This window comes from Chrysemys picta, chromosome 13 (genome assembly GCF_011386835.1).
Source record: "Chrysemys picta bellii isolate R12L10 chromosome 13, ASM1138683v2, whole genome shotgun sequence".
In the NCBI taxonomy this organism is placed as follows: Eukaryota; Metazoa; Chordata; order Testudines; family Emydidae; genus Chrysemys; species Chrysemys picta.
In genome coordinates, this window is record NC_088803.1 from 55,252,094 (window position 1) to 55,278,114 (window position 26,021).

The following is a 26,021-nucleotide window of genomic DNA, read 5'->3' on the forward strand; positions in this document are numbered from 1 at the left end:
GCTGTTAATCGGCCCTAGGGGAGCTTGGAAAGGGAGACAAAACTCAGCTGATTTTATCATTTGCTAATACCAGGGAATTCCCATGGTTCCCAGACACCTGGCTGGTTCCCCACAGGGTCTGTCCTGCCTTCTCAGCACACCCCAGGCCTCTTCACCAGGGATTTGCCTCTGCCCAAAGTGCAGAGCTGCACCTGCAGTAGGGCCTTGCTCCCAGGCTGGGGCTAGAGCTGCTGAGGGCTTTGAGTCAGAGCAGAACGGCCCTTCCATCCCCTGTTCTCGAGAGCATCTCAGCAAAGCGGTTCTCTGTGAGAGGCAGAGCATGGCAGTAGGACTGCTGCAGGGTCTGCTGGCTGGTCCCCAGGGCACTGGAGACTGGTCAGGAATGGGATCCATTCACGCTTACCCCGGGTGTGCAGGTCTCAGTCCCTTATCCCTGAGATGGCAGGGAAAGCAGCAGAAATGGCTTCATAAGTAACTAGGCTCCGCACCGTGCCTTCTGCCTTACCCTCCCCATGATGTGATGATTGCAGCCGCTGCCCACCCCAACGAGGTGCAGACACTGGGGCCTGCCAGCCTGCAGCATTCCCTCCAATTTTTTTCATCTATGTGCAGAATGAATTTTGTTATGTACACCATACTGTGGTAATGTGCGGATGTGCACCACCAGTAGAAACAAAAAACCTAGATATAATATTTATTTTTTAAAAGTTACTATAGGGATAATTACTCCAGCCAGGGCAAGTTGGGCATTTTAGAACTCACTACTCAAAGAATTAAAAGTAAGTGTAAGAGAGAAATCAAAATTTTGAAATGCACAGACCAGTCAAAAAACTAAAACACCACACTTTGAAAGAAGTATCAAGTAACAACAACAATAGTACAAGTATGTGTTGGGAGGTGAGTGTGAAAGACAGAGTGAGTGTGTGTGTGTGTATGTGAGACAGAAACACAGTGTGTGTGACTCTGTGTGTGAGTGACAGAGACAGTGTGTGTGTGAGACTGTGTGTGTATGTGCGTGACAGAGACACAGTGTGTGTGTGAGACTCTGTGTGTGTGTGTGTGTGTGTGTGTGTGTGTGTGTGTGTGACAGAGACACAGTGTGTGTGTGTGTGTGTGTGTGACAGAGAGTAACACGCGCTGCCCCCATAAGTACGCTGCCCTTTTAAGTAGATCGGCACTCAGCAGTCTGAAGCCTGTGTATTCAGACACAGCAACAGCTGCCAGCAAGCTCTCTCCGTCCTGAGCCCTGTCATGTGTGTCCCCTCTCCCACTCTGTGGAGATGGGGTACAGGGGTGGGGGACACCCTGACATCAGTGTGCACACACACAGAGCAAGCAGGAGGTCCTGGGAGCAGCTGGCCAGGGGCTCCAAGGCAGAGGGCAGGAGCAGTGGGGGGAGGGATACCTGAAGTGCACGGCACTTGATAGCCTGCTGGGTGGCCGCCCGGCCTCGCAGCTTAGAGGGAACTTAGGCTCCAAGCAGAGACAGCAAGTGGCCCTGTTCAGAGCTGCAAGAGCTCAGCGCACCCTTAGCAGCAGCAGCCTCAGCACTCACCCAGCTACGCAGAATCTTCCCTGAAAAGACCCTGTATCCCCCGCCCCTGGGTGCTTGCAGGACCTTGAGCACAATGCCAGCCAGAGCCCAGTGGATAAGTTCTGTGCCCCATCCCCTCTAACCCCTAACCCAGCTCCCTGCAGAAGTCACTGGCTGCCCCACACAGCTGCACTCTAAACTCCCGAGCAGTGTGGCGTGGTGGAAACTCAGAGGGCCTTGGCCTGGTGGATGAATCCTTGCAGCTCCCCATGTCTCAGGCACCCCAGTGAAATGGCTAGATAAGAAGCTGGTGGCTTGCAAAGAGTCAGCTCCCTCTGGAAAGCCCCTGCTGCCCAGTGCCTGTGGCCAGTCCTGGGGTGCTGGGTGAGACTAAGGTAATTTCCATCTGCGACGGCAGCACAGTGTCCCAACACCCTGTACCCAGCACTGGCCAAGACACTTCACATATGTCTGGAGGGAGCCCTGGGTCCAGAGTATGTACAGCCTGGCTCCCGCGGCTGAGCTCCAGGGAGCTTCTGATTCAGGAGGAGAAACTCCCTCTCCCCTGCCCTTTATGCATCTCAACCCCTACTGCCACCAGACTCCCCTTCTCCCAGCCCAGGGTCCGTCTGGCACATTCTCTTTGGCAGCTGGCGCCTTTCCCAGCCTCCCAGCCCGTCACATCCCTGCTGCCTGATCCTGGGCCGAGAGCAGAGCTGGCTTTGTGTAACCGCCCTCAGCTCCTCAGAAATAGTTTCCTTAAATCTCCATTGTTTGCAATTCCCTTAGATGCTGGGAAATCAGACGCCTTTCCCTCCCAATCAGTCCTCTTCCTTTAGGCAAATACTGTCCCTTGATCTGCTCCCAGGGTTGCAGGAGCCCATCTGACCATGTTTGCTTAACTGCTTTCTGTGCACCAGGAACATGCCCCGTCCCTGGGGAGCTCTAGGCCGGGGCTGCAGCTGGGGACCTGGCAGGGAGCTGCCCAGGCTTTCTGCAGGTCACATGACAGTATGAGAATTTCTCGGCTGGTCGATCCTGTCTTGGCCGGCAGGAGGACCCGGTAAGAGCACAGGTAGGGCAGGGCAGGCTAGGAAAGGAGCTGTCGATGATCCCGCACCTTTCTGCTGGCTGAGGGAGCAAAGGCTAGGAAATCTTGCCAAATGACAGCCCTGGTCGCCAAGTTGCAGGGCCCCTCCATAACAGTTGGGTCCTGGACCTTTCCAGAGCAGTGATGGATGGATGGATGGGTCCCAGCTGCTGTGGGGGGCTGGGTAAACCCCTGCCACTGGGGCCTGAGCAGAGACCGTCAAACTCATTCCATGCAGCACCTCCAGGCTTTAACCCAGATCCTGGTACCAGAGACAAGGGCACATTCCCCTGAGCAGCGCAGTATCCCCCCAGCATTCCCTGCCCTCCGGTGCTCCCTGATGGCCTATGCTCAGAAGCGAGGGCGGAGGCTGCTGCTTGGGGAGGATATATTGCACGTATGGATCTCCTGAACTTTAATGAAAAACCTCCTCAGAAGTTGACTCTCAGATCTGGGGGCGATTGATTCCCCACCCGCCTGGGCGCTGGGCGAAGCAGGTCCTATGCACTGACTCCGGGCGCAGCGTTCAGTTAACAGCCGACCCGCTGCCCAGGATCTCAGCCACGCCTGGCACACAAAGCAAGGCCCCTGCCCACACGAGGGGCCAGCCAGCTGCTCTGTCAGCTGGACTTGGCCTGGCCAGTGTACGGGCCACACTGAGGCTTGGGGCCTTTTACATACAGTCTGTGGTGCCATCGTCACTGTCCCATTACGTGCCATGTCCAGTGCAGTACCCAACGCTCCATACACATGGGCCCCGCCCGTGCAGTGCCTGGGCTGAGTTCCCCCCCATATAAACACCACCCCATGCAGTGCCCAGGCAGAGCTGGCCCCCCCACTCCAGTTACCTGGCCCCCCCCATACGGTGCCCAGGGCAGAGCTGCCCCCCCCCCACTCCAGTTACCTGGCCCCCCATGCAGTGCCCATGGCAGAGCTGCCCCCCACACTCCAGTTACCCGGCCCCCTGTGCAGTGCCCAGGGCAGAGCTGCCCCCCACACTCCAGTTACCTGGCCCCCCATGCAGTGCCCAGGCAGAGCTGCCCCCCCACTCCAGTTACCTGCCCCCCCATGCAGTGCCCAGGCAGAGCTGCCCCCCCACTCCAGTTACCTGCCCCCCCCATGCGGTGCCCAGGGCAGAGCTGCCCCCCCCCCCACTCCAGTTACCTGGCTCCCCCATGCAGTGCCCTGGCTGGAGCTGCTCCCCCATAAACACCCCCCCCAGTGCAGTGCCCCAAGTGAAGCTGCTTTCCAGTGTCACTGGCTCGGCAGAAGCAGGACCCAACATTGTTGCCGGTGGTGTAGCACGCAGGACGGTTGTCTCTCCAGCACCTGAGCCCTGTGTACAGCTCTCGGAAGGAAGCCGGGGTGCTGGATGGGGCCTGGGGCCTCGGGGCATTGTCAGCAGCACTCTGTGGGTGTCTGGATGGACTCTCCAGATCTCTGCCCCAGCTGCTGCCGGGGACTTTGTGCCGCTGCGCTGGCCGCCTCTGCCGCACAGGGAGCTCTCCCCTCTCCTGGTAGCTGGGGGTCAGCTGGGACATAAGGCCAACCCTGCTGCAGCCCAGCTCTGTTCTGCTCTCCAGCGCACGGTGGCGGCAGGCGAGGAGGAAGCATCTGCCCTGACATTTCAGAGTTTTGGCCTTGGGCCCCAGAGTGGTTTCCCCACAGTCTTTGCTTCCCTTTGGGGCTGGCCAGGCTGCTGGAGGCCCCACTGTGAAGGGGGAGCCACGAGGAAGCCAGCTCACACTCACTAATTTGGGGCTGCCTTGGGCCGGCAGGACAGAGGCTGTCGGTCAGCGCTGGCTCCTGGCTGTCAGGTCCCCGCCTCTGGAGCGACACGGCAGAAGCACATCCAACGTTGCTCCAAACACTTCTCTTTACTTTTCACTTCTGAGGATTTTAATTTGCAGGAATCGCCTCCTTTCATGTTCTGAAACCGAGTTTCTTTCTCCCTCTGATCTCCAATTTTGCACAGACACTGTCTCCTTTGATACGTCTTGTTCACATCAGCCTGTGATCAGGCAGCTCCGTAATTGTTAGTGATTTTCAAAGCACGGGGCTCCTGGTCTAACATGCAGAGTTGAGAATTCCGCCCTTTTTAAACGTTGCTCAGGCAAACTACGTTAATTTCATTGCCTCCCCCTTTTGGGAAGGGGGGGTGCGTCTCCCCCTCGCTGCCTGCATCCTGCCTGCCATTTGTATAGGAGCCCTGGTCTGTGACTGATGGCGTTCTTGGCCAAAGGAGTACAGCGTTCCAGACAGGGGCTGAAACCGCATGTCAGGAGGAATTCAGTCAGCAGCAGCCCCTCTGGTGTAATGATTTCTGCACATCTGTACGTGTGCTGGAGGCCATCACAGGGCTCTGAATGAGCAGAGCATCCAGGAAACACAGCAAGAGACTGACCCTCCGGCTTCCTGCCAGGCCCTAAGGAGAGCCCTTCCCTTACTGCACTTAACTCCTTGGGCGCTCACAGGAACCAGGCCTGGGCCCCTTTCCAGGGCACTGCCTGTCACACCCCCAGATGGGAAAACCAGCTATCTGTCCTCCTGCTGGAGCCGGACCTGTGCCACATGATCCCTGTGCTGCCAGCCTCCTTGGGAGCTCTTCCCGCTCTCCTGCCTTCTCCTCAGTTCTGCTCACTGCTGGTCCTCTCGCTTTCTCCTTCCTTTGCACCTGTCACTCTCCCCTTTTCATCCCCTGCGGGCTGACTCTGTCTTTTGCCTTGAGGCGCCTTTGGAGAGCAGTGATTTGCAGTGCCACTGCCTGGGATACCTCCCCTCTCGCAGCCTGCCCACCTCAGTCAACCCATGCCCCTGGTCCGACGCAGACAGGGAGCAGCACGACACCCAGAAACAGGGAAAAGGGTGAATGGATTCTGGGGCTCAGCAGAATGCACTACCAGCATGAAGTAGGGACAAAGGGCAGACGCCCTGCTGCTGCCCCATTGCACATCCCCGCCCCCACCTTACATCCAACACTCAGTAAAGCACAATAACCGCCTGCCCAGTGCGACCCTATCCTGCCCTCTCCCCAGTATGGCTAGCACGCTCTGGGAAACCTCCCCGCACAGACCCTGCTCTGGTGCACGGCATTCCAGACCCGACCACGTGCTACCACAGGCGCAGAGGCAGTGTGATGTGTGAGGTGCTAGGCCTCACTTAGGAACGAGAGGGATGAGTTTACACGTCTGAGCCAATCAGCTGAAGTTTTCTCCCATTACGGAACAATTGTACTTAGTTCAACACCACTGCTGGCCTCTGCTCAGCGGGCGCTTGTGACCAGAGCTGCTGGGAGAGGGGCTGCAGGGCAGGGCTGTGGGGTGGGTAGGAATGGAACAGGATGGGGGCTTGGATCAGGACAGATATGTGGTAGCAGAGCTGGGGGAGGGGTGCCAGGGCAGCACAGATAGAGCGGGGGGTGCTGCAGGTCCAGCAGGCCAGGACCAGCACGGCTGGGGGATGGGACTTGGCACTGCAACATCAGGGGGCTGCAGATCAGGACTGTGTGGGGAGCCCAAAATGGAAAGGCAGGAGGACCATGGGTTGGGACTGAGGGACATGAACAGACCAACACAGGAGAAATTTGCACTAGTGAACATTCAGGTTGTTCTCCAAGGGGGGGCTCAGCTCGTTCTGTGCTACCTCTTCCTTTCTGGCTGGGCTTGAAACTTTGCTAACACTGTTAAAAAAAGTGTGAGTCTTGTGACCGTGTACGTCACGGTTCCCAATTCAAAAGGAATTCTAGTAATACGGCCCCTGATCTTGGGACGAGAACCAATCAAACCTCTGAGTGTTAACTGGGAATTTTTAAGTAATCAATATAATTAATAGACCAGGCAACAACAGCCAGGCACTGACAGATGTGGGAGGTGGAATCTCAGGGGTGGGGAGAGCTGGGAGCGTAGGTGCCGCAGACACAGCTAGAGGCAAGGAGACACGGCAAGAAACATCAGTCTCAGTATGATCCTAACTAGCAGCAGACCCTGCCTCGAGCAAGGCCTAGGGCCTCCTCCCCAGTGCCTGAGAGCAGCAGAGACCGGCATGTGTGGGGGAAAGCTGGGGTAGAACTGGGGAAACCTCAGACGGGGAAGCGGGGGAATTGGCACCCAGCTCAGCCCACTCCCATTGCACAGGCTCATGGGGAGCCCACGTGCTTCTCCAGCTGGCCATCAGCACTGAGGATTTACTCAAATGTTTCCCTTAACTGCCTTATTTATTCCCCCCCTTGGCTCCAGTCGTGACTGGAATCCCTGGATTTATGACAAGTGATTCTGTGCTGGACAAGACTCTAGTTTGACAGCTCAGGGTAATGGACGGGAGCAGGGGCTGCCAGCTCCTTGCCCCCATCACCTTGTGCTCAGCGCGGGTGCAGGACACCTACCTATGGGGGACAGCTCGGCCACACTGCCAATGTAGGGTCCCTCCAGGAAACGGGGCTCGCTGTCGTTGATGTCCTGCACCTTGATGATGAACTCAGACTCAGGCTCCAGCAGCTGGTTGGTCTGGCGGTCCCGGGCCTGTGCCCGCAGCGTGTAGAACGTCTTCTGCTCCCGGTCCAGGCGCTCGGTGGCATGGATGTCGCCTGTGACCTCATCAATGAGGAAGATGGATCCTGCGCCCTCCCCGGAGATGGTGTACTTGATGGACCCGTCCCCCTCATCCGAGTCCGAGTGGATCTGCAGAGGAAGGACAGAGGGCGAGGGTTGGTGCTGAGAGAGAGCAACTGAACTGGCTGGAGCCACAGCTGCCACTCTTGCTGTGAGAGCCAAGTCAGTGAGAAGCCCCCTGGCAAGAGAGGAGCAGTAGCTGGGCCCATGGAGTGGGAGGGGCTAGAGCAGGGCTCTGGGGTGGGGAGGGCAGGCAAAGCAAGGGCCCGGTGGCTGCATGGTTTTCACTGCCAAGAGTTAGTTCAGATCAGCCTGTCCCTCTTGGAAGGGAACAGCAAGCAATGCGCTTGTCCTGGACTGGGACCCGGAAGACCTGGGTTCAATTCCTGGCTCTGCCACTGCTTTGCTGTGTGACCTTGGGCCTGTCACCAGATCTCTGCCCCGCTCCCTTCTAACACAGAACTGAGAGAATAATTCTGTGCAGCTCAGACCCCCCGTCACACGGGCCAGAGCAGCCCCCAAAGACAGAGTGATTGACAGTACAGGAGACACAACTGGAACAAAGCCACCCCAAAGCGTGTGAGGCTCAGACATCCACATGGGCAGCATCGAGTAACTGCATGCAGCACTGTGATGTGTGTAAACACCAGCTCACTGCCCTTCCAAACCCAAGCCAGCTGCCCCACTACTCTGGTGTGTATGCTCTGGCTCTCGATACCAGCAGCTGCCAGCCCTTCCACACGGTGACAGCTTCATGCCCACCCAGCATCCTGGCAGGGATATGAGCACTGAATTCAGCACCAGAAACAGCCCCCCAGGAAAGCAGCTTGTGTAGCCAACAATTTCCTCTTCGTTTTCTAATGAAGATGCTATTTGGAATGAGGGAGCGAAAGGGTAAACAGCAGCTCCCTTTGCCCTGCAGCCGCCTGGAATCCAGGCCAGGCGTCCGGAGATAATTTTATTGGTGGCATTAAACTGAGTTATGAGGTTTTTACAATCCAGCCACTTATGAGAAATCTATTAACAGTAACTGGACAGGCAGAATGCATCTCCGAGGAGAGCAGCACGGGCATTAATTGGGGCAATCCATAATGGACAGGCCCCCAGAAAGGTTTCATCAGATGCATTCATTTACTCCTCACAATTTCTGCTGAGAATCAGCAAAGTTGCCAAAAAAAGAGCTGTCCATTAATCGGCTAATGAAATATGAAAATGTTTATGGGCCATTCAATCTTCCAAACTGCAGTTCTATAATCCACCTTAAAGACATACAGTTCCACCAGCAAGAATTTATACCAGGACCTGCCTCTTTTTATGATACCTTCATTATATTTATCTTGTTAGATACAATTTATATATTTATTTATTTTGTGAGTAAGATGCCCACACATTGGACAATTCAATGTACTTTACATGCTATTCATATATTATTGTCTATGTCAAATAGCCACAGAGAGTCCCGTGGCACCTTTAAGACTAACAGAGGTGCCACAGGACTCTCTGTTGCTTTTTACAGATCCAGACTAACACGGCTCCCCTCTGATATATGTCAAATACACACTCCCACCCTGCCTTGCCAGGAAATATACTCACCTGCCCAGCATCACCCAGAAAATACACCCACCTGCCCAGCATTGCCTGGGAAATACACCTGCCCAAATCACATCACAGGAAATACACCCACCTGCCTGGTATCACCTAGGAATTACCCCTGCGTGACTGGCAATACCTGGAAAATACACCCCTGCCAAGCCAACAACTACACCTGTTTTCTCAGCTATCCCTAGGAAACACCCACTCAAGACACACAGCCAGACACCCCTTTGCGGCTGGGTGCCCTAGCAGCAGGGTTCTGGCCCCACGTCCCCTCTCAGGCCCCTGATGGCTCCATGTCAGGTTTGCTTGACTCAGTAACACCGACCCATCCTTGGAGCTGGTTCATTACAAAAGTCTTGTGCAAACAGTCCCTAACAGAATTCCCCAGACAGCCCACTGATCACTCCAGTGCACATGGTCCTTACAATCCCATGACAGCCAGTCCATCGATGTAGCACATACCACACTCCAGCACCTTCCACCCCACCCGGGGTCTTCGTTGGTCCTCGCCTGTCCTGCCATGAGAGCCACACCAGAGCCCCTCCAGCTGAAGCGCAACCCCGCTCTTCCTCACCGGAGCCCCCACGGCCTCTCCACTGGGAGGGCATACTCACCTTCCCTCACTCCCCCAGTTCTGCCATCCTCTCACCTCAGACCGGCCAGAGGTGAGCCCTGCCACTGTTCTCTTGGCCCTCAGCCCTCTTCAGCCTCTGGCTCCAGCTCTCCTTCATGGAGACCTCCGAGGGTTAGCCCAACTACAGCCCTCTCCAGTCCCGGGCCCACCAGCTTGGGTGTCAATAGGAAACTCCCACTGCTAGGAGGGAGTTGCCTACTGACATCTGTTGGTCCTCTCCTGTCCTGCCCCCTCCAGCCCTAGCACTCCATCGTGGGGAGGTCAGCCAGCAAACCCCTCTGCTGCTCTTCAGCTTTCTCCCTGGCACGTCAGCGTCGCGTCCCTCCTCTCTTGGACTCCCCCTGATCCTTTCTAGCCCCAGGCGCTCCACACCCTCTCAACTGGCCAAACAGGAGCACCTGCTCTGACACAGGGCACCGGACCTGCTTCATTTAAAGAGGCCAGCCACCCTGGGACATACACTTCCGGTTGCCTGGCCAATCTCCCCACCCTGCGGGTATTGCAGCCATAAGGTAGTCATCCAGCTGGCTTGCACAGGAACGAAGCTGCCTGAACGACCCTGCCTGCTCTGCGTCACATCCTTCTGCCCCATGTCAACCCTTGCCAGAGACTGAAACACCATGGCAGGGGCTGTATCTGTTCCATAAAGTGCAGGGGCCACATACACAAATGTGCATTTCTCTGCTCATAACAACAGCAACAAGATTCGTGATGGTGGAATCTCCATCCTTAGAGGTTTTTAAGGCCTGGCTTGACAAAGCCCTGGCTGGGATAATTTAGTTGGTGTTGATCCTGCTTTGAGCAGGGCGTTGGACTAGATGACCTCCTGAGGTCCCTTCCAACCCTGAGATTCTATGATTCTAATTATCAGCCAGGAGATAAACCTGTCCGTCCAGCCCCTATGCCCAGCAAACTGTCCAAACTAGCAGCATATCCCTGCTCCACATCTGCTTAACACTGACTCCGTGCTCAGAGCAGATGCCAGCAGCCCTGAAACCTGGAAAGCCAGGAAGAAAAACAGAGCCCGCACTCCGGGGGCTGGAAAGAGAGATTTACAAGGGAAGATTAATGAGCTAAATCTGCATCACTTGGCTAAACAACAACTAACAGGGGAGCAGGATAACTGTCTGCAGGTGTCTGAGGGGAGACAGCAAGGAGGGTTGGAGAAGGAGCAGGGGGTGCTTTGGGTGTGAAAGTGAGTCTGCATTTACACCCCTAACCTGGTGTAGAATCAGCAAGATTGTATGCACCAGCGCAGGGTTTGGGCACGCACATGACCAGTTGGACGTCAGAGCAGTTCTGAAACCTGGGCCAAAATACGGATATGCAGGTTTTTAAAGCACAAAAATGCAGCTGTCTGATTTCTTGGGCTGTCTCTCTGAGATGCCAGTCAATGAACTTGGCACATAGCACTAACCTGGGCTCCGAGCTGGACACCTGCAGCAGCTGCCCCCGGATCATTTGCCCCATGGGATATGTCTACATTGCAATTAAACACCTGCGGCTGGCCCAGGTCAGCTGACTCAGGCCCGGGGCTAATTGCAGTGTAGATGTTTGGTCCTAGGCTGGAGCCTGGGCTCTGGGACAGCCCGGGAGCCCAAACCCCACAAGCTCGTGTTAGCTGATGGGCCAGGCGCGGGTGTTTCATCGCAGTGTAGACATAACCGTGCTGCATTTGGCTTCTTACAGTCCATTTAAATGTTGGGATGGATTTTGGTGATCTGTCCTGTTCACGGGTGTGAGGGGTGAATGGCACCAGTGTGGAGGCAGGTTTGGGTAAGCATCTTCTGCATAGCTCTACCAGTGCACCTAGCCCTACCGCCGGCTCCCATGGCATTCCCAGAGCCCCTCACATCCTGCAAACCCCCTCCACACTGAGCTGCAGCACCCCCCGCTGTGCAGTCTGGTCCCTCATCCACCCACCCAGAGTTCTGCCAAGGCACCACAGTTCCTGTCTTTGCCCCCACCCCACCCCAACTCTGCCAATACATCCGGTTCTGAAGCGATACACACTGTTGCTCGTTCCTGGCCTGCCTCCCTTGCCACCGCAGACCCACCAGCACAGAAACCAAATATGGTGACAAGCTGCAGGGTGGCTCTGGCGAGTGGTGCCACAGGGACAAACTCCTCACCCTGTGCTGTGGCCAGTGCACACCCGCCCCAAACATCCCCAAGGCCTCTCCAGGAGTGCATGACCAATGAGCAAAGCCACCCTCTCCCAAGCCGATCTGGAGAACAAACCTTGCACTGGGTTTGCTTTGTAGATGGCTCAAGAGTGGCTGTGACAGTGCAGACAGCCCGAGGTGCTGAGCTTGACAGTGCCAAGAGCCAAAGGAGCAGAGAGAGCAGCCATTCCACAGCGCAGATAGCCACGGGGACAACCACCATTTCCCTCCGACGGCCAGTCCTCCAGAGACCCCAATGGCCTGGCTCCCATCTCAGCTGTGCCAGGGTGAATCGGAAGTCAATGGAGTTACTCCAGACTTACACTGGGGTGAGATCAGAATACGCATCTGCATCATTAACCCCTGAAACCTGCCCCTTCCTGGGGCAACAGGCCTCTCTGCGCTTCGTCCCAACTTCTAGGCACACCAGGAGCAGGTGAATCCAGGGCAATCGTAATCCCAGCATCTCCAGAGCACAGCTGGGAAGCTCTCTCTCACCAGCCCCTGATCTAAAACAAAGCAGCAGGTCTGGAGCAGGGTGCAATGACCCCTTCCTTCCTGGGCGTGCTCTTCTCCCAGGATGGGGGAAGGAAGCCCCACATTCGGCCACGGAGTCGCCCCTTATTCCTGGTGATCAGGTGTTTCTGGGCAATGGAAAAGATGAAAATCTTTCATCTGTTCAGATTGTTAAAAAGGGAAATTATTTCCCTGCTCTAAAGGGCTAACACTGGGATTTTACAAGGCCATTAATTACTGCCTACTAATTAAATCAAAATTAAATGTGAACAGAGGTGCATTTTCCTTATTAAAAATGATTAAAAAGAAAGCACAGATACACAAATAAAAACTACTTCGGGATTGAAAAATAAAGAAAATCAAATAAAAACTGGCCCTAATGAAGGCATGCTCTGTGTTTGCTCCAGCTCATAAAGCCTTAGTTCATCAATTTTCTTTAAATATTAGCAACTTAATTAAATCTGCTTTTTTCCCTTTAATCCCCTCTTCTATCTAAAATAGATCTGTCCACATGCAGAAGTTTGTAACTAGTGCTGACCCCATAATTCTATTTAAAAAACCCAAAGAAATCCACATCAAACTGACAGAAGCCTCGGGGGAAATTACAGTTCAGAAAAAGGATTAGCAAGAGAATCCAGATTGTACGGAAATGTTATTGGCCCTCAGAGGAGCACGTGTAGGGGTGTGGGAGGCTAGCCAAGCCTGTCCCAGCCGGTGGCACTGCTGGGAACTGTGTAGGTGCCTCACATCGGGGGAGCTCCAGCAGCTCCCATACCTGCCTGTCCCCACCACACCTTCCCCAGGGAGAAATGCAGGAACACTGGCCACAGGAGGCTCACAGCTACTCCATAAAGGACCCGCGCGCGCTATGGAGCAGTGTAAAACACCAGGAGCAGGAAGAGATCGTAACTGGTGTCATTCTCCCCAGCCTCTCCTGGCAGGGGCGCTGTGGGGAGCAGGGCAGGAGTGCAGGCTGCAGGAGCAGTGTAAAACACCAGGAGCAGGAAGGTTTCAGAGTAGCAGCCGTGTTAGTCTGTATCCGCAAAAAGAAGAACAGGAGGACTTGTGGCACCTTAGAGACTAATAAATTTGTTAGTCTCTAAGGTGCCACAAGTCCTCCTGTTCTTCTTTTTGCAGGAGCAGGAAGAGATCGTAACTGGTGTCATTCTCCCCAGCCTCTCCTGGCAGGGGCGCTGTGGGGAGCAGGGCAGGAGTGCGGGCTGCAGGAGCAGCTCCTGGCTACTCCAGCCCCAGCCTGGACAGCGGCTGTAGGGGACAGCAGGCCTTTGAGCGTGCTATTTACAGGGAATTGTTCTCGGTGTGGCCTGGCTGTTCACTCCAGGCTGGCCGGGGATGTGGAAAGGGGATGTAAAATGGGCCAGGTTTAGGTTCCTGAGTTCATTTTGGAAACGAGGCTGTTGCTAGGCTACCTCTGGAATTCGACAAGGCCTGATGCTTCAAGTCACTCCCCAGGGGAGCTGTCAATTAACTGTAACTGCATCCAGCTTCTTCATGGAGGAGCAAGACTTCCTGAGTGTCTGCAAAAACGGGCACAGAGGATTGTTTCAAACTCAAGTGGAACCTCACTCGTGATCCTGTCCACGTGGCATCCCCCCAGACTCACAGCTCTGAAGCATACATGCCCCAAGCACAGCCAAGCCATCAGAACCGGCTCACAGCACGCTTCTCTGCCCCAGCTGACACAGGGATCCCCCGCAACACAGTCTCCACGCTGCCTCACTGCGCCTGCATCAGGGCATGCTGCGCAATGGAGATGCTCGCTCACTGTGCTGGAACCGGGGATGGAGGAGAAGGCCTGGGATGGCCTAACCACAGAGCACTGAGGAAAGCACCAGCCAAACAGGTCACATGGGCAGGGCCAGGGGGCCATCCACACTGCACAAATACTGAGTGCCAACCTGGGTGCTGGAGGACAAGCACATGCTAGCCCTGGCTGCTGGCAGGGGCAACATGCAGTTAGCTACCACAGTTACTGTCTCTCTGGGCTTTCACACCACACCCCTCACCAGAGGTTCGGAGCATCTCCATGGTACCAGGTCTAACAGCGGCATTCATCAGCTAGCAGAGAGAGAAACGCTAAGGGAAAGAGAAGATATAAATGGCATGAACTGAGTCGCCTCTGAGGTTAGTAGACTGTCACTCCCCTGGGCAACAGCCACTGTGCAAGGCCCTGCACTCAGCTCTCACGTGGACATAGGACTGGCTCTGTGGAGCCTACGCACTGACACCAGCTTATCCCCCCACGTTGTCCTGTCTCCCCACCCCATCATCAGTCTCAAACCCAACGGCAGGGTTTGGAACTGGCTGAGTCTCCCTGGGTGCTGTACAGAGCCCAGTGCAACGAAGCCTGATCTTGACTGGGCACGAGCGGAATATTAATACGAGGAAAGTAAACTGCATTCCCCTGGGTGCCCCAGTAACTCCCATCACCCCGGACTCCTGCCCAGGCACCAGCCCATCCCCCATGCACCACCCAGGACTGCTGGCTCTGCACCTGGGACATAGGAGCCAGACCCCAGCCCTTGGCCTATAGCAAAGTGACTCTGCACCTGTAATATTAGCCTTTGCCCTAAGAACCCCCCCCCAGTCCCTCCTGGCACATTCATATGCAAATAGAGGCATATTAAGTGCATTCCATGCAAATCTTTTATGCAAATTGGAGTCATATTATGTAAATACAGCAACACCTTTACTCTGGGGTAACTAATTGGGCAGAGGAACGGGGAGGGGGGATTTGCACATGGAGGCCTGAAGGGGCTGTTTTCTGAGCCAGCCCCAATCTGCACGGACCAGGAACCAGAAAGCAGCCAGCACAGGCCTCAGGGGAGATCCGGCTGGTAAGTCTGAGCTTAGTCTTCCCAGGACTGGGAGCAAGCCAGTGGTGAGAGTCTGAAACCCAACGCAACCACCCCTACAAGAGGGCGACTTGGGGAATGCAGTGCCATGGAGCTACAGGGGTGGGGGCAGGATGAGGGGACGATGCAGTGCCATGGACCTGGGGGTGGGGGAGGGGAGGATACAGTGCCACTGAGCTATGGGGGGGTGCGGGGAGGAGGGGAGGATGCAGTGCCATGGAGCTACCCCCTGGAGAGGAATCCAGTGCAGGGGGATGCAAGGCCCGTGCCTGTCGCTGGGAAGTGAAGAGGGAGCCCCTGGCTGGAGTGATGATGATGCTCCCTTCAGGGCACTGCCGTTGCCCCTCCCACCTTGGCATTCCCAGGGAGGAGGGCTCTGGATGGGATGGTAACTTGCTGTCTGGCTGCCCTCCACCCCACCCCCAGCTCCCGGGCCCTGCTCATCCAGCTTCCCAGTGAGGGTATTTGGGACATGTCTCCATCAGAGCCCAGCACCACCACTGGAACATGCACTGCACTGTGTGTGTCGGGGCGCTCCCCAGGGCATTGCCCACCACTTCCCCTTCCCCTCGTCCCCTCCCACTGGGGGCACCGCCAGCCCTTCTTCCCATCGCCCCCAAAGGACACTGCCAGCCCCCCTTCCCATCACCCCACCGGGGGCACCGCTGGCCCCCCCACTTCCCGTCACCCCACTGGGGGCGCTGCCAGCCCCCCCTTCCCATCGCCCCCCAAGGACACTGCCAGCCCCCCTTCCCAACACCCCACTGGGGGCACTGCCAGCCTGCCCCTCCCCCTAGTGCCCCCTGGGTGCTGCCAGTTTGCCTCCTCCCCTCCCATGTGCCCACATAGCACTCGAGGTGGCAGCTGTCCATCTAGGGGGTATTCCCTGCTCTGGACTTTCTCTGAACCCACTGGCCCTACTGAAGCCCCATCAAACACTGACTGTGTCTAAGGGCTTGTCTTCACTACCCGCCCGGATCGGCGGGTAAAAATCGATCCCTCGGGGATTGATTTATCGCATCTTGTCGGGACGCAATAATCGATCCCCGAATCGATGCACGTACTCCACCAGCCCAGGTAGGAGTAAGCGCCATCGACAGGGGAGCCGCGGCGGTTGATTTGCCTCCGTCCTCACAGCGGGGTACGTCGGATCAGATACGCTATTCCCATAGCTGAATTTGCATATCTGAAATCGATCCTCCCCCGTAGCGTAGACATAGCCTAAAAAACTGACTGGCCCTGAGGGCTCCTAATCCACCAGATCAGCCTTCCCATCCCATCCAGCGATGCTCCTTGCCTTCAGTGCAGCCCCTCCCCCAGCAAGGGCCTTTCCTCCCATGCGGCAGGGGCACCCTCTGTGCCTGGCCATGCTACTGGTCTAGCTCCAGCCCCCTCCCCTCCCGGTGACATGCCTGGGCCCTGCAGAGACATACCAAGGTCACTTTACCTTTCCCACGTACAGCGGCTCCGTGCCCGTGTACTCCTCAACCACAAAGAACTGGTTCCACACCCAGCCACGCTTCACACGTCCACCTGCCAGCAGCATGCTGTCCCCTGACTGCTCCAGGCCCGGCCCCCTGGCCTCCGTGTACATAGCCAGGGTCCCCGGCTGCTCCAGGCCCGGCAACCCGGCCTCCGTGTGCATGGCCAGGGCCCCCAGCTGCTCCAGGGTGCAGAGTAGCAGAAGTACGGTCCATGAGAAGCCTGGCAGCGCCATCACCACTGTGCACCAGGAGGCTGCATGGAGAGTTGCTTTCAGAGAGGACGCTGACATCCTTTGGGGAGCAGGAAGGGGCCTGACACCACCACTGTGGGGCTCACCAGCCCGGATGGGGCAGCTTCCCCATCCCCGCCGAAACCTCGCTGCAGACAGTCAGGCTCCTCAGGGTGCCTGTGGGCTAGGAGTTACGTCTGCCCAGGCCCCAGGCATGCTGCTGACAGCAACAAGTGACTAGCGTCCTCGGCTCCTGGCATCGGGCTGAGCAAGGCGAGAACAGTCAAGCTTTCTGCCTGGAAGAAGCTACAGCCTGGGCCCTCTCAGAGACTCCGTGTGGCCAGACGACTAGTGCTTTCCCATCAGCGCTCGCGTGCCCCATTCGCCAGCGACCCGGGGCTGCACTGCTCCGTGGCTGGGCTGGTGGCTGCAGCAATGCCGGAGCAGAAAGACTGGTGGCTGCAGTTCCTTGGGAGCCAGGGGTCAAAAGACCATTTATCCCCCGCTCTGCTCTCCCCACATCCCACCCTGGGGACACTTCAGCAAGCAGAGAGGGGGGCTCTGCTGCCTGTGGCAGGGCTCTCCTTGTGGGGGCAGAGAAGGCTGCACCTGTAGTTTGCAGGACGGAAGAGCAAGCACCTTTGCATTAAGTTTCATGAGAGATCTTAACAGGAGCAGCCGGTTGTGGCCGAGACGGGCGCTCACCCACTCCGGAAACAGGCCCGGTGCTATCAGGCTACAGATCCAGCTGTGGCAGGCCCTGGTGCAGGGCTGCTCAGGCTGAGGGCATTTGTATTCTCCATCTTCGCGGCTGTTGCACTCCAGTTTCTAGAGGAAAACCCTTCGCCAAGCTGCTGCCGGTCACCTCCATCCTCTGCCAGTTCACGCGGGTGAGCACAGGGCAACTGACAACGTCTCTGGGAACCTGAAAGAGGCCGAGATGTTAGTGACGACCCCTGGGCTGAGCACTGCACTCCCCACTCTGAGTGCCTCCCCTCGTCTGGCTGCCCCTCATGCTCCCTTCATCTCCTGTGCTCACTGCCTGGCTCTTTTCCTCCCCTGCTTTCTCTCCCTCTTTGTAGTGCTGCTGCCCCCTCCCCTGGTGCCACGTGTGGGAGCCTGGCATTGCAGGAGCTGCTAGAGCCAGGGACATCGGGAGGAGGAGGGTAGCAGAGCTGTGGCGCTTTCATCTCTATGGAAATTCCTGTATTTAGCAGGGATCCGGAGAACAGCAACAGCTCAAACCAGTAAGGCGGCAGCTGCGCAGCGCGCCTCCCCCTCACGCTGCTTCTGGGATCCAAGTGAGAGCGAGTACAGTTACTCAGGGTGATCAGATGGCGTCGGGAGGGCCCCACAGGCTAACGCTCCCAGCAGCGGCTGTTGGTCCAGGGCTGAGGGGCGCAGGTTTCGCGTGACACCCTGTGTGTGCAGCTCAGCGCTCTAATGGGTGTGCGCTTTGGACAACACCGGCCTGAGCTCAGGGGAGACTGGCTCCCCAATTCTGGGCTCCACCCATTAGCCTGTCCAGCCCCTCTCACCAGCCTCACTCTTTGATATTCTCAGACTGGGAAGGAGCTGCCAGCCCCAAATCCGGGTCTGTGGGAGCCAGAGCTACCTTGACTGAGCTCCAGATCAACAGTGGTTGAGGAGAGGAGTCCAGAGAATATTCAATACCAACTTCCCAGCCAGGTCCGGCCTTGTCCCAGACACAGACAGACAAGCTTGGGCAGGAGATTTGTGACCTGCCACCAGGATGGAAACATGCTCTGTGTAACAGGGACCATTTCAGACAGCTTGCGATAAGCCTCGCTGTGCCCATGGGCGGATGGACAGGCACCTCCCTGTCCCCTAGAGACGACAGAGGGGCAGGGCAGGGGGCATCCTGGACCGTGTCCCTTAAGAATCAGACCAGGATCTCCCCGGAGCACAGGAGTCACACAGCTGCCTGGAGAAGGGATTCTCAAAGCCCAGCCACTGCCAGATGCTACAAAGCCAAGTTCGGCAGCAGCTGACAAGTCCCTCGCATGCACCCGGTTCCCCGCCCCCCTGGGACAGGCACACGGGCCTGACTGGCTTAATGCACACAGCACGCCAGCTCGGGTATTTCCCTGCCCCCTCACACCACAGCACGCAGGGCGCTCACGTGGCGGAGACACTGAGCATCACTCAGTTCCTGATTCCTACGCAGCACACAGGTGTTATGCACACGCCAGCATGCTCACACACGGGCCTGCTACAGCATATACACATATGCCCTGTATAACATGCACAGGGGCCAGTGCGCACTCACCCACACACACACCGCACTGTGGGCATCTGATGCTCTGGGGAACACAGGGTCTCTGGTGCACTTTGAGGAGTCAGGAATTATTGTTCAGCCTCATTAATGCTTCCTACCCAAATGCATCGCCCAGAGGCCCCACCGCCTGGGCCCACTCCTCAGCAGACAGGGCTGTAACAAGGCCTCTTGTCACTGAGATATCTCCCCTCTCACTGCACGTGCTACCGGATACTCACTAGTAAATGCAAAGAATTATCACCCATGCACTAGGTCCGAGAAGGCATGAGCGAAGGGTATGGCCCAGTCATCCTGGCTCACTCATTCCGAGTGTGTGACAGAGGGTCTTGGAGTCACTTGTGCCAATTAGGCAGGTTTCCCTGCGACCAAACAATATGAAAGACATTTTAAAGCAGGAAACTGTTTCTAGGAGGCAGGAGGGATGAGTGGGTAGAACTGCTGGAGGGTGCAGGGCTGACAATGTCGGCCACCAGCCCACAATCACTTGGGCTGAACCCTCTGTCAGCCAATCTGATTGCACCCTCCGTCCCTTGGCATCAGAAGCACTGCTGTGCTAGGTCAGTGGGATGCATCTAGCCCCATCTCCAACGGCCAAAGCCAGCTGCTCCCGGGGAGCAAAAAGCCCTGTAACGAAACCACACGTAAAGCACACGCGTGCACATAAACATACTGTACAAAGCATCCATGACAATGGCCAGTGTAACACAGTCACGCCTGACTGGAAAGTCTCTGCTCTTGCGGAGCTTTCATCTCCAGGTCAGACCACTCGAGTCTGGCCCTGCTGGGCAATGACCAGGGCTGACAAATCTCACCACGTCCAGGGTTTTACAGACTCTGCAAACCTGCCTGAGCGCCTGAATCTTCTTTCCTGCCAACACATTTCTCCCAGCAGCCATCCACTAAAGCAGGTTTTCTAGCTAGAGGTCGGCCTCAGCTCTGCCCTGGGGAGAGAAGAGCCCCCAGGCCAAGGGTGGGGCCTTTCCATGGGAATCTCAACCCATCCCTGTTCTAGTCTCTCCTCAGCCCAACACGAACCCAAGGATGTTCCAGCCCCACTGAAAAGGTTCAAACCCACCCTGCTGAAGTGGACTGGCGCTTCGGGAAGTTGGTCCCTAGCACTGGCCAGAAATGGCTCCCATCCCATGGTGCTCTGGGTGGGCGTGAAATCAGCTGGTGGGTCTCAGGCCACTTGCTAGCAAACACTCACCCCTTGCGCCCCAGAGCCTGTCCTGCTCCTCGGCTCTCAACCCCAAGGTGGGGCGAAACTCACTCTATTTCCGCCTGTGCTGAGTCTGCCTGGGGACTAGCAAAGGGCATCCACCTCTGGAGCGGTCAGTGCTAAGTTGTTATTACACAACACTTCTGCGCTGCAGCGATACCTGTAGCCATACCACAGATGGGCTGCACTCAGGAAATGCAACTGCTAGAATCAGAACTTAACAAAGGGTCCATTCTGGTCCCGTCTCCAGGCCTGTCACAATACTAAGTACACTGTGGGAAGCAATCACCAGAGCTCAGAATTCTCACCCTTTGTCCATCACCAGAACCCTGCCTGCTCAGCCATGCTCAGGTTCACCAGAAGTCTCCACAGGGAAAACACACACAGCCCCTGGTCTGGGAAATGCCTAGAGGCAGCAGAGAAAGGGCATTAGCCAATTTCACCTGACAGGCACATTTGTGTGTTCCTACAGGACATATTTGTGTCCAAGAAACAAGGGATGGCCCTTGCAGCAGGAACACGCACAGCATCTGCAGCGTGTTCAGACTGGTGCACGGCCGGGGCGGAGTGCAACAGAGTGGAGGAAAAGTCTCCCATGGTGGGAGACATGGAAAGGAGGAAAAACACACACCCTCAATTCACTGCTAATTTAATGGGGCTTGACTCCTCCATTTGCTCCGCGCCCCAGGACACTGCCAGTGTGATCCACTTGCAGCCCTTGGTCTTGTGGCCACAGAAATGCAGAGCGCTGGAGGGATGTCTGCAGGAGCAGATCTATGGGAGCTGGAGATAAACATATTCCTACAGCGTGAGGCCACCCTAAGTGCTCAGACTCCATTCCACTGTTCTCACCCTTACAGTCACGCATTTGGATTGTGCTATTCAGAGCTGTCACTAGGCATAAGCAGACCAATTGCTTAGGGCCCCGAGCAGCTCAAGCCCCCCCCCCATTTGTTTTTTATTATGTGTTGTGGGGGGAATATTCCTGCTTAGGGCCCCCAGTGGGCTAGCACTGCCTCCGGTGCTATATAAGGGCTGGGCTTGGGTCAATGGTCTGTTATCTGCACACGTCCTCCACACCCTCCTCTCCAGCTTATCCCTGCCTCGCAGGCTCCCCCAGCCTCCTCCAGGGGCAGCTGCTTTCTCTTCCTCTCCCCTTCCCGTAACCTCTGGGTGCTGCATGCAAAGCTGTGTGCCAGGACATGACGTCCTCTGCTGCGGGTAGGGCCCAGGGAGACCCAACACACAAGGGGCAGAGGCTGGCGACAGCATTTATTTCCCAGTGACATTGATGACCTTTCATAACTGACTTGGGGCACTTCTCTCTGCCACACATGAGCTATGGGCTGATGGGAGCTGCTGCTGTCAGAACCAGCACGCAGTGCAGCGCCCCGACGGGACGGCCTATGGGGGCTCACAGGCAGACACACGCTGCCTGGCTCTAGCTCATGCTCATACCCCCCTGCACCCCTAGTTCAGAATCCAAGTGAAACGCCACCTTTGCGGATGTTCCTCAGGGCCAGCTTCCCAATTATCAGCGTGACTTGTACCCCTCCCCGAGAGGGCTCGCTCGGCTTGTCGGTATGTATTTGGCAGAGCCATACTGTACATCATGTTGACAGTGGAAATTACATCCTGAGCTTATGTTTTACACTCTGCCCTGTCAGAACTCACCGCAGCCCAGTGATCAGGACAAATTGAATAGCATCCCGCCCGTGTCAATATTTATTTCATTTTACAAATGCAGCCGATGCGGGGGAAGCGGGGGGAGGGGGGGCGCAAACACCAGCACACACAAAGGAACAGCCTAACCGCTAATACATCTTGCAACCTGACGAAGCCCTACATAACACGGACATGCGCTCAGGTGCTGCAATATGGAAAGATCTGACTGCAGTCCTCCAGAGACCTGTGCAGGGGCCCAGAGAGAACTGAAAGGGGAAGGCTTTGTCTCCAGGCTGCTAGGAAACTGTAAATAGATTCCTGTAGGAATACACACAATCCAAACTCTCTCATGATACAAACACACCCCAATACATGCACACATCTACACACACGCAAATGTTCACACAGACTCTCAACTGCATTCAGACATTCCACACACACTGTACACAAAACCTACATGCACAAACTTGCAGCCCTACCTGCATACATACACTTGGGGGTAAGTTCTGCAGTTGGGGGGTCTCTTCACACCAAACTTCCATCTTCCAGCTCTCAGAAGCATCACCTGGGGCCTCACTAGCTCCATCTTCCCTGAAAAGCAGGATAGAAATGGTCTCTACACACCCACACCCTTCCTGACAGCTGGAAATCAGTTACTTGGATTACTCAGCCTGGCCTGTTCAGAATCACACTTCTCTCCACCAGCACCAACTGGCAGGTCGGGCACCCAGAAGAGGCGAGCTTGTACTGGAGAGGGCTTAGAGCAGGAGTGGGCAAACTTTTTGGCCCGAGGGCCACATGGGAATAGAAATTGTATGGAAGGCCATGAATGCTCACAAAATTGGGGTTGGGGCGTGGGAGGGGGTGAGGGCTCTGGTTGGGGTGCGGGTTCCGGGGTGGGGCCAGAAATTAGGAGTTCAGGATGCAGGAGGGGGCTCTGGGGTGGGGCTGGGGATGAGGAGTTTGGGGTGCAGGAGGGTGCTCCAGGCTGGGATTGAGGGGTTCAGAGGGCAGGAGGGGGAATCAGGCTCGGGCAGGGGGTTGGGACGCTGGGGGAGGCTCAGGGGTGCAGGCTCCGGGTGGTGCTTACCTCAAGTGACTCCCAAAAGCAACTGCATTTCCCTTCTCTGGCTCCTACATGGAGGCATGGCCAGGCGGCTCTGTACTCTGCCGTGTCTGCAGGCACCACCCCTGTAGCTCCCATTGGCTGCAGTTCCTGGCCAATGGGAGCTGTGGGGGCGGCACTTGGGGTGGGGCAGCATGCAGAGCGTAGCTCCCTGGCTGCCCCTGTGCGAAGGAGCCGGAGGGGGGTCATGCCGCTGCTTCCAGGAGCCGCGTGGAGCGGCCCTTGACCCTGCTCCCTGGCTGGAGCACCAGAGCGGGGCAAGCCCCAGACCCCACTCCCCAGCGGGAGCTCAAGGGCTGGATCCAGCCCACAGGTCGTAGTTTGCCCACCCCTGGCTTAGGGGAACTGCGGGTCTCTGGGCTCCAGGGTCTCTTCTAGCCCTTGCCTATTGGCTGTCCTGCATTTTCAGCCTGCAGGTCCCAGGTAGCTGCGGCACTCCCTGCCAGCCTCAGCACTGAGCATGGAAGGCATACGGAAGGGGCACCAGAGGAGATAGCAGCCTGGGAGCAAAACGAGCATCTGGAGTGAGGAGAGGGGTCAGGGACACAAAGAGATGGAGGCAGAGAATAGAAAAACCCACACAGCCGAAGCAGCACTTCCCGCTGGCAACAAGCAGTTAGTGCTACCTACGTCACCCAGGGCTGGATGGAGCCACCCTCGAATGTGCAAGTAAGAATGGCAGAGGAAGAGGGATGGGCCCTGCGGTGGGTCCCCAAGGGGAGGACCTGAGTGGATAGGGCCAGCCTGTGGGGGACCCAAGAGGCAGGCAGGGCAGGGCAGGGCAGGGCAGGGCAGGACAGACTAGTCCCCAAAAGGGGTGACTCAGGTACCCTGTAGGCTCCGGGCCTGCCCAGGAAACCACCAGCAAGGGGTTAGCTCAGAGCTTCGCCCCTCTGGCAGCCTCAGGGAAGGTCCATTGCCAGGTGACCAGCACTGCCTGGTGCCCAGGTTGGTGCCCCAGCTGCCAGGCTGGGCTCTGCTCCAGACCTCTCCCTCCCTAGCTCAGTGGGAGAGGTGGAGTGCCTTGCTCAGAAGCGGGAGGGAATAGCTACCTCCATGGGACACCCAAGGCTGGGGAGTCCGGGCAGGGTGATGGCAGGCGGAATGGTCCCACTTGCCTCCGCTCTGATGTGTGCAATGGAGAGTGACAGAGCAGCAGGTACACAAGGCGCAGCAGGACGTGGATTTAACCAGAGGCCACAGCTGAGCAGGGGCATGAGCCCACCTGAGATCTGCAGCTCGCCACACGAGGAGAGTCAAAGCCAGGGGACCCCACAGTTCAGAGAGGGTGGGCAGGGGCTGTTTAAATGTTCCCAAATTCCCCACCACCACCCCAGCTCAGACAGTTCCCCATGGCCTACCGCTGCCATGCACCACTGATACGTGAGAGAAGATCCAGGCTGGGCAGGCTACCCCAGGCCTAGCCCTGGCTGGGTCCCAGGCCCCGGGAGGCTGATATTAAAGTATTTATGTCAAGAGATGCCTAATTCTGCCCTGTGGTTTCATTCTCGACTCCAGCCAGCCAGGTGCTCCCGCTGCTCATCCCACAGTCCCGGGGCGCCGGCTGCCTGCCCCCGGCAGTAGGGATTTCGCACCAGCCTCCACTGTGTTCTAATGCCCCGTATCTCCCATCTTTCCCAGGCTGGGGGCTCCTTCTGCAGCCGGACGCAGGGGCAGCTGACACCCAGGGTCCTAGTCCCAGAGTGCCCTGCGAGCCGAGCAGCTGCCAGGATGTGTGCCAAAACGGCACAATCCACCCAAGGAAGAATTCTGCGGCTGTCTGCAGTGCCTGTGCATAAGGGGAGCTGGCCCCACGGGCTGACATTCACCTGGGGGTGAAGCTCTCACCAGGGCTCGTGGGAGCTGCAGTCTGCTCCTCTCCATGCAGCTAACATTGAACAACACCAAACTAGGGGTCCAGGCCGGACCTGCGGGGGCCACATTGGGCTTATTTGGGAAACGGGTTGGTCATGATCCTGGAAGGCCCAAAGGAAGGAGCGTCAGGATATAGGGAGAGCCCAGGGCTGTGCTGCACTGCCCCTGCCGCGCCCCCCACATGGAAATCTAGTGGTGAGTTTGTGGCCTAAGCCACACAGGTCACACTAGATAGTCACAATGGTCCCTCCTGTCCCGAATCTCGTCATAGCCCACACTGAGCGCTCTCTGAGGCAGGGACTGCCTCTCCCTTAGTGTCTGAGCAGGGCCCCGCTCCCTGCTTGGGGCCTCTGGGTACTACCAACAAATAACCGTAATGCCCAGGCCTGCCCAGCCTGGAGCCAGGGCCTACCCAGCCTTGCTGGCTGCGTCAGTGCTGAAGCAACGGGGGAACTGCCGAAGCAGTGCTCCCAACCACAGAGGAAACCCGGCTTCTCCTGAACTGTGTTCCTGATGAGTGCAATAGTGCAGGATCAGAGCTCGATATCCCACTTAATACCTCAGCGAGACCACCTGCCTAGCATCTCATCTCCGCGAGTCAGCGCAGCCCTGAGAGCCTGGCCTCAGACAGATCCCACTGAGATGGGCCAAAAAGCCCGTGATTATTCCACCAACAAATTCGTCTTTCATATTGTCAACAGTGCAGTAAATTACAGTGCCATGTAACTGTCTCCGCTTCTTAAACAAGATTCAATTCCATTTAACTCTCCCCTTCCTGGGGAAAGGAGCAGACTAGCTAGAATTTGTTTCCCGGTGTCTGTTGTATACAGACTGTGTAACCGTGGCAAGGTTCTCAGAAAACTTTATTATGGCACATCACCTCCAAGCACCTCCGTTGGCTGGGAACCCAGAGTCTTCACTGCTCCAGAATTCAATTGATCTCCTGCCTATTGCGAGACAAGCAGGAGTGGCTAACACGCTATTCCTCTCATGCTACTGCCTCCAATTCTGGGGCAAGGGTGGGGTGGGAGCAGAGAGGAGAATTTGCTGAATGTAAGATACTATCAGCCAGGGCTGGCTCCAGGGTTTGGGCCACCCCAAGCAG

The 26,021-nt window shown here is 56.7% G+C and overlaps 1 protein-coding gene across 11 annotated transcripts in view; it reads right to left on the reverse strand.

The window, feature by feature from the left end:
• CDH22 (cadherin 22) overlaps positions 1-26,021 on the reverse strand; it is a 188,669-nt gene that overhangs the window by 129,468 nt on the left and 33,180 nt on the right. For 9 of the 11 annotated variants that reach the window (XR_010592417.1, XM_065566413.1, XM_065566414.1 and 6 more), the window contains exons 2-3: positions 16,466-17,657; positions 7,006-7,300 (exon numbers count right to left, since the gene is read on the reverse strand). Coding sequence is in view for 10 of the 11 variants with exons in the window: in XM_065566413.1 (XP_065422485.1) it covers positions 7,006-7,300; positions 16,466-16,792 (622 nt within the window). In the remaining variant the exon portion in view is untranslated. Of the gene's footprint in view, positions 1-7,005; positions 7,301-14,169; positions 14,240-16,465; positions 17,658-22,394; positions 22,507-26,021 lie in introns of those variants that run through there. The other 2 variants (XM_042842511.2, XM_065566411.1) reach the window with 2 other exon arrangements.